This window comes from Diaphorina citri, unplaced genomic scaffold (assembly GCF_000475195.1).
Source record: "Diaphorina citri unplaced genomic scaffold, Diaci psyllid genome assembly version 1.1 scaffold2921, whole genome shotgun sequence".
NCBI classification, from domain to species: Eukaryota; Metazoa; Arthropoda; class Insecta; order Hemiptera; family Psyllidae; genus Diaphorina; species Diaphorina citri.
The window spans coordinates 6,858-14,451 of NW_007380334.1; the positions used below are offsets into that span (position 1 = coordinate 6,858).

The 7,594-nt window shown below is 40.1% G+C and overlaps 1 protein-coding gene across 1 annotated transcript in view; it reads left to right on the plus strand.

The window, feature by feature from the left end:
- The window catches only part of LOC103519747 (vacuolar protein sorting-associated protein 52 homolog), a gene marked incomplete at its 5' end in the record, with an annotated part of 21,938 nt that overhangs the window by 6,489 nt on the left and 7,855 nt on the right, over window positions 1–7,594 (plus strand). Inside the window, 4 exons of the mRNA XM_026831131.1 lie at window positions 3,003–3,154; window positions 3,466–3,598; window positions 4,148–4,342; window positions 4,714–4,869. Coding sequence (XP_026686932.1) covers window positions 3,003–3,154; window positions 3,466–3,598; window positions 4,148–4,342; window positions 4,714–4,869 — 636 coding nt within the window. The remainder of the gene's footprint in view (window positions 1–3,002; window positions 3,155–3,465; window positions 3,599–4,147; window positions 4,343–4,713; window positions 4,870–7,594) is intronic.

Genomic DNA, 7,594 nt, shown 5'->3' on the forward strand with positions numbered 1-7,594 from the left:
TTCCCTGAAATGAGTGGTGATTTTGAGACGAGAAAGTTTATTACTTACTAAAACCTACAAGTCACAACAGTTTTGTGAACTGTTTATACGAAAAAGACAATGACCTCGGAGTTCTTATGAGACTTTCGTTTTTGTTTACTGTTTTGAGTTATGTCAGGTTTTGGACAAGATTCACCCTTAGGTTTCCCTGGCGAATAGGTCCAAAGGTCCATTTTTCACAGGAATGAATTTTCTCAAACGGGTACTTCCCCGGTGCTAAAAAAAGGGTCAATAGGTCCAAAGGGTGAATCTGTCAAAACTGACATATTCCCCTTTCTTCTTACTGTATAAGATAAGATGAAATTCATTTAACATCATTCATGTATGGACAGGATAATAAACGATTCATTTGCACTCTCACTTTTCTTCTCTTGATTTATATGTTGTCTGTCCTGTTAGAAGGTGACATGGGTTTTGATTTCTATCTCTATCACCGTCATACTTATGAAAAGAGAGTTAAATTTGTAATTTCTGTCACCCGCCCACCCGCTTGACTTGGGTGTTGGATAGCGTGAATGTTCCGACCCGGACACTGAAAGAAGTTGCTTATCGAGTGGTGATAGTTAAGGAGACTGCTGCCAGTAAAACAGGATATTTAACTGATTCGACTCGACAACCTGCCTAACAGAGAAAACTGCTACGACTAAGTATCTGTGTCTAAAGAAGACCTCTCTTTGATAGAAGGCTTGAATTACGGACGGTTGTCAGACAGACCTTTGGCGCTCATCGTACAAAAGGATAGAGACTTTTTCTCTATACATTGTCGTTACGAAAGTTTTAACTATAGAAAGTCTCGATGTAAGGGTTAAAATAATACGAATCCCCGGTCGTCCACATTGACTTACAAATGATAAACAAATAAGTACCGTTGACCGTAATGAAATCTTTCAGGGTTTTTGAAGTTCTGATGACTGTACCGTATAACGCTAAATATTTATCCATTTTGGTCGATAATGTTTAAAGCTAAAATATGACAGTCTTTAAAGACAATCACGAACTTTCTTCACAAAGAGTCGAGTTATTCCGAGTAGGTGTATAGGTGGAAACAATGTTATCGGTTGTCTACTTACTGTCGTACCAGAGGTCTCAGCAGTTTATTCCAAAATGGGGTATCTGTAATATTTACGCTAGTAATTTAAGTGATAATGTAATCTGGAGTTAATAAAAGTTGAGAGGTAATAAAGTTGGGGCTCTTAGTTCAAGTTTATCGTCCGTAAATAACTTTTAAAACAAAGAGAAACATAGACTAGAACGTGGGGAAAACAGTAAAAAACCGCCCGCGTTAAACTAACAATGTGTAAAACTAACAAAGTACATCCATGGGACGCGCCAGGGTTAATCCAACTTTATTAGCTCCACGATGTGAGATGCAATATAGTCGAACAAATTGGGATACTCTCACGAGCCGCGCCTGACAAAGTCCGTTATAAGAGGTTCGCTTACGAATCTCCACAATTGTTTGTGAAATGTACTCTATCATCGAGTCTACAACACATCTAGACACTCCACTAATACGTTATGACCACCCAGATGCGTTGTTGTGCGGCATTAGAAGATTCAACAGTCACACAAAGTTGAACGATACTTATATCTTGCTGACCGCCGCATGCTTGTCGAGTCAGAAAGCGCAATTTTTTGAATATGGCCATGATATAAATTTATAGATGCGTCTGACCTTAATAGTCAGGGACGATGGCACATTGGAATCCTAACAATAGTGTCAGAACCATAAACCCCCCCATGGTGAGCTGTTACAAAGTGAGAGGGAGCTCATATTGAAACCTCAGCCTAAATAAAAGTCCGTAGACGCTCAAGTAAGAGTGAACGGCGTGCAACTTATGACAGAGGTCTAGTCCACAGGACAAAACTCGATCGAAAACCCTGTTAAAGTAGTAGGGTCCTCACAAATCTTCGAGAGGTTGCCATCCAACTCATAATCCATCTTACCCTTTAGGATACGACCGAATTACTCTATGAAAGGCGTTCTCTGTTCCCCCTCCCTCCAGGACGCTCTAGTGGTGACTATGAAGTCTCTCTCTGTTACTTTCTTCTTTGGTACAACTCGTTCTTCTGTACACTTTTCTCTCTAATCGTTACGTTCCGGTACTCTGCCCTAAACTCTCTAACCATACCTTATTCTCGGCTCCTATTCAACAGCTTGTCCCTTCCTTACCTGACAATATATCCTCATACTTACGGTAACTTTTGCGCACAACTTTCGTTTAACTATCTAGAAAAAGGTAAGAAGAGTAGAGAAGAGAGCATGCGCGAAAATCATTCCTTAGACAGGGTAATAGATGGGTAAGTACAACGAGCGCGTGTACACAGAAACATTTAGTGCGGGAAACAAGCGGATTCAGAGGGAAGTCCAGAGACAAATAGTCCCGGAGAGAGTAACAAAGGAGGCAGGCCAATAGAAGAATATAAAATAACTACACCTTAGCTAAGTTTCTACAACTGAAGAATGAGAGAAGTTGAAAATGTGGGTGTCAAGAATGCAAAAAACTATTAACGCAAACCGCTCAAACACTGAACAACCTTCCTCGCACACCTGGATACCACCCCCTTTTTTCTTATTCCGAGACCATACCGAACGTTAGTATTAAAATCATACAAATCTCGTTATGTTCGCTCTCACATACGTTTTGAATTATTTCATAGGTAAATCCTACCTGGTTGGGGACTTGGGGGACTTTAAACAGGGAGTACACCAGCCTGAAATTTCCTTTGCTAAATAAATAGCAAAGGTTGTGTGCAAAGGGTGTTCACTGTTCCACTCTCAACCATCACTTTAAGTAGGACTGATTTAAAGGCTGACAAATAAATGATGACTTCCACTCAAGACGTGAAAAGACAAAGAAGAAAGACCTACCTACTTACATATTTCTGATTAATCAGAAAAAATCTCGTCAGTTTCTAATGTGAGATTTATTCCAAAGATTTAAATCTCCTTTCTTTCAGAGGTCAAATCATGTCAAGACGTAAAAGACATCCTGGAAAAGTTGAAAATCAAGGCTGTGACGAAAATTCGGTCCTACCTTATTGAACAGATTTCCAAATTCCGAAAACCAATGACCAACTACCAGATACCTCAGAATACTATGCTTAAGTACAAGTAAGTTGAACACTGACTGTGGCCCTCAATTTTCACTGTTTGAAGCTTTCAGTGAAAAAAAGGCAAGCCTTAGGAATGTATTTATTTCCTTCACAAGAAAGCAGTCTGAGAAAAAGAGAATAGGTAAGAAATAAAATTAACAAACCAATTTTTAGTGCCTTTTTTAGAAGAAAAAAATTTCCAAGTTTCAGATAGTGTTGATTATGAACATGATAACTATGTTTACATACTTATCAGCATTTTTTTTTTTTATTATTATTATTTTTTTAGGGATAATGTCCTAATTAATATTGTTTTCTATTGGTTCTCAGGTTCTTCTTCGAGTTTGCCCTAGCACACGAGAGGGCTGTAGCTCATGAGATCAGAAACGAGTATGTAGATACAATGAGTAAAGTGTACTTCTCCTATTTCAAGTCCTACTCCACACTCCTCAATAAAATGCAGGTGAGATTCATCTAAGCATAACTCAGCTTTTAGGGCTGTTGCCCGTACATCTAAACCTCAAAGTGGGCTTTTTACTTTCTATTACCATTATTTTGTTTGGAGTTAAGCAGTGAGAATAATGAGCTCTTTTTCGATAATGAGCCCTTTTTCAATCCTATGGTTCACTGGAGTAAAGCAACGATGTGCGTGGTTGTTATTCAAATGGGTGACCACCTGGACAGTCAAGTGGTCCTGGTCTTTTCGTGCTCCACTCAAGCTGGGTGAGGTGAATGTGGAATAGGTGGATAGCTTGTCGAATGGAGACTAAAACCCCCATCACTGTGGGTGTTATATTGCAGTGTTTTCACTGTATAACAAAAAAACTCCCTGTTTCTTTTAATAAAAAAAAAACAGTCCCCCTGTTTCTTTTATTAAAAAAAAGAGTCCTTGTGTTTCTTTTAATAAAAACAGTCCCTCTGTTTCTTTTAAATTAAAAACAGCTCCGTGTCTTTTCTTCAAATCAGTCCCCCTATTTCTTTTCTTCAAATCAGTCCCCTTGTTTCTTTCCAGTATGAGGAGCTTGCCACCAAAGAGGATCTCATGGGTCACGATGAAAATTCGAGCAAGAGTTTGTTTCACAAGACTTCCTCATCTCTAAAGAAGAAGAGCACTGTGTTTACGATAGGGGGGCGGGGAGAGGTGCTGACCTCTCAACTGGAGGCCCCCATATTGATTCCACACTCGGCCAGTAAAAATGACGAAAGGGTGAGTTTGTGGTTTTTTTTTTTTATTTTATTTTATTTTAAAGATATTGAAATCAACCAATCAGATTGCTCCAAAAGTTAAACTCACTTTGTGGCCTAGTTTTTTTTTTTTTTTTTCAGAGGTTTGATAGAGGGATCTGTAACTGCTAAGGCCTTATCGTCCCGAAAGCGTAGAGAGAAGGAGGACAGGATAAGAGAAAGCCAGCCGTTCCAAGAACGAATCTTATCTGTTTAGGATAGAATCCGCGACCTAGCGGTCACAAGGTAGAAAAAAAGCACTTGTATTTCATTAGGTATATACCTCTATTATTGTAAATTGATTCTATGTAACTAACTAATAACTACATAAAATATCTTCTTCCATCTCTACAGTATCCTTACGAGGCCTTGTTTCGATCAGAGCAGTACGCTTTGGTAGACAACGCCTGTCGAGAATATCAGTTCATATGTGAATACTTCAAAGTACAGGGGAACCATGCCATGGACATGTTCGCAGCTGTCCTCAACAATACGCTCATACTACTAGAGGTAAGTTATTGGGGATCACTTCAAATACAGGAAAGGGGCCGCGTTGGAAAAAAAAAAGTTTGGGAACCGCTGATTTGGACTAAATGCTAGAAAATCTGGCTGGGGTCAAGTTATTGGGGATCACATAAAATGCAGTAAAGGGGCCGCGGAGGGTTTATAGTTTAAGGGGCTGCATAGAGAAAAAAAAGTTTAGGAACGGCTGATTTAGATGGAATGCTTTTATCGAAAAACTGGCTGGGGGACTTTAAACAGGGAGTATATCAGCATGAAACTTCCATTGCTAAAGAAATAGCTAAGGTTGAGTGCGACAGGCATCCACAGGTAATATTTTTGTAGCCAAAACCAAATGTCAGCCCAAAGCAATCACCCTGGACTCCCAAGAGCTAGGGCTGATTGAGAGACTGACTGGTAGTAGCTACTCAGTTGTCCTCACGAGGCTGAGCGCACCCCAAACGTCAAGCACAGAGAGCCGAAAAAACTTCGAATCCGGGACCTCCGATGTGTGAGTCGTGTGTTGACCACTCTGGCACGGAGGTTGCTTTAAATTTGTTATGCTGAGGTTTACCAACTCAGGATCGAGATGAAATGAGGATTTCCCGATACTCAAGTACTTACATTTTTTTTTTTTTTAAAGAGGTTTGACAGAGGGAACTGTAACTGCTATGGTCTTATTGTCCCGAAATCGAAGAGAGAAGGAAGACAGGATAGGAGAAAGCCAGCCGTTCCGAGAACGAACATTATCCCATCAGGATAAAATCCACCCCGGGCGGGAATCGAACTCGCGGCCTAGCGCTTACAAGGCAGACGCACTACCAAATTTGGTTACTATTATTACTATCTACGTCTTTGGTTACTATTATTGTGGTGCAATTTCAAATCTTAATATTAAGTTATGAAGTATCTTTTTATTATCTTTTTAACACCACTATAAAGGTTAGATTAATTTTAGATATTATTTTATTTATTTTTTTTTCTCCTTCTTTTTCTTTTCTTTTCTAACTGACGTTGTACAATTTGCATTCATTGAAATGTTGTATTTTTAATGTTATATTATGTACAATAAAAATAAATTGAATTGAATTGAATTGCCAAAGCATATTCCATTGTGATAATGATTACCTACCCAGAGAAACCCACGTATTAAAACATCTCCCTTAACACGAGAGAGAGTCTTTAATTCTTCGAATTTTTCATAAAAAATAGCAAAATTCCACTGAGAGGCCCTCTTTCAGATAAAGAATGGAGGAACATTCTACTCTAGCTACCCTCAAAGGGAGAACGGGACGTTGAGAGTACCTATCAAGTACCTTTGCATTAAAAGTCAGTTTATTCACTTTTTCAAACTTTTATTAAAAAATTAACGCGTGTTCACTTCTTTCGAAATGTCAAAAAAATAATAATAATAATAATAAAAATAAAAAAAAAAATAGCCTAACTTTAATGATCATCTATCTTTCTATCTGGTTATCCACAGGACTTGCAGCCCTTTCGTGCGGCGTCTACTGGTTCAAGTGACCAAGGAGGCGGAACGACTCCGGGTGCAGAACTCACGGAAAGCACAGCAGCAGAAATTGGGTAGGTGTCAGTCTGTCCCTTTAACTTTTTTTTTTTGAGGTTTGACAGAGGGAACTGTAACTGCTATGGTCTTATCGTCCCGAAATCGAAGAGAGAAGGAAGACAGGATAGGAAAAAGCCAGCCGTTCCGAGAACGAACATTATCCCATCAGGATAAAATCCACCCCGGGCGGGAATCGAACCCGCGGCCTAGCGCTCACAAGGCAGACGCACTACCAACTAAGCTAACCAGGCTGGCAAGTAGATAATTTGATTAGTTAGTTTGCTTTCTATTTGAATAGATAGCCAAGGACCTAGTACTGATCTAGTAGTAATGGAGCAGTTGCAAATGGGTAAAAATTATAAATAAATGGTCGATTCCTAGCTTTCAGAAACGGAACCAATTCCGATGGAGCATGATCTTTGATTTCCTATGGTTTATAGTGAATATAGTGCAGTTTCCAAAAGAGATTTTTTTCTTTAAGAGGTTTGACAGAGGGAACTGTAACTGCAATGGTCTTATCGTCCCGAAATCGAAGAGAGAAGGAAGACAGGATAGGAGAAACCCAGCCGTTCCGAGAACGAACATTATCCCATCAGGATAAAATCCGCCCCGGGCGGAATTTTTTGAAATCAACCCCAATCAGATTGCTTGATCCGAAGTTAATCCAAATACGCTCACTTGTGGCCTCGGCCATCAATGATCTACTAGTGTGGTTGCTTGTCCAAAGATAGTCTATTCGTACTCAATCTACAAGCATCCCCCTATTTGGGTTCTGGGGCACTCTATTCGGGTTTTGGGGCACTCTATTCGGGTTCTGGGCCGATTTCTATTTCACTTCGGGGGGGCGGCTTTTGTACTACAGGGTTGGGGTCGTTCCAGGGTTGTATTTCGGCCGAGCCGAACACGAGATAGAATAGATTGGTGACCGCCAGAATTATGAACGTGAGCCAAAACACGAGCCTCCATTCCGACATTGTACTCTGAAATGAAAATTGGAGTTAAATATAATGGAGCAACCTCCGTGGCCGAGTGGGTATCACACTAGGCTTGCACGTAGGAGGCCCGGGTTCGATTCCCGGCGGGGCCGCAGTTTTTTTTCGGCTCTGTGCTTGGCGTTCAGGGTGCACTTGGCCTCGTGAAGACAATTGAGTGGCTACTTTTATTGAG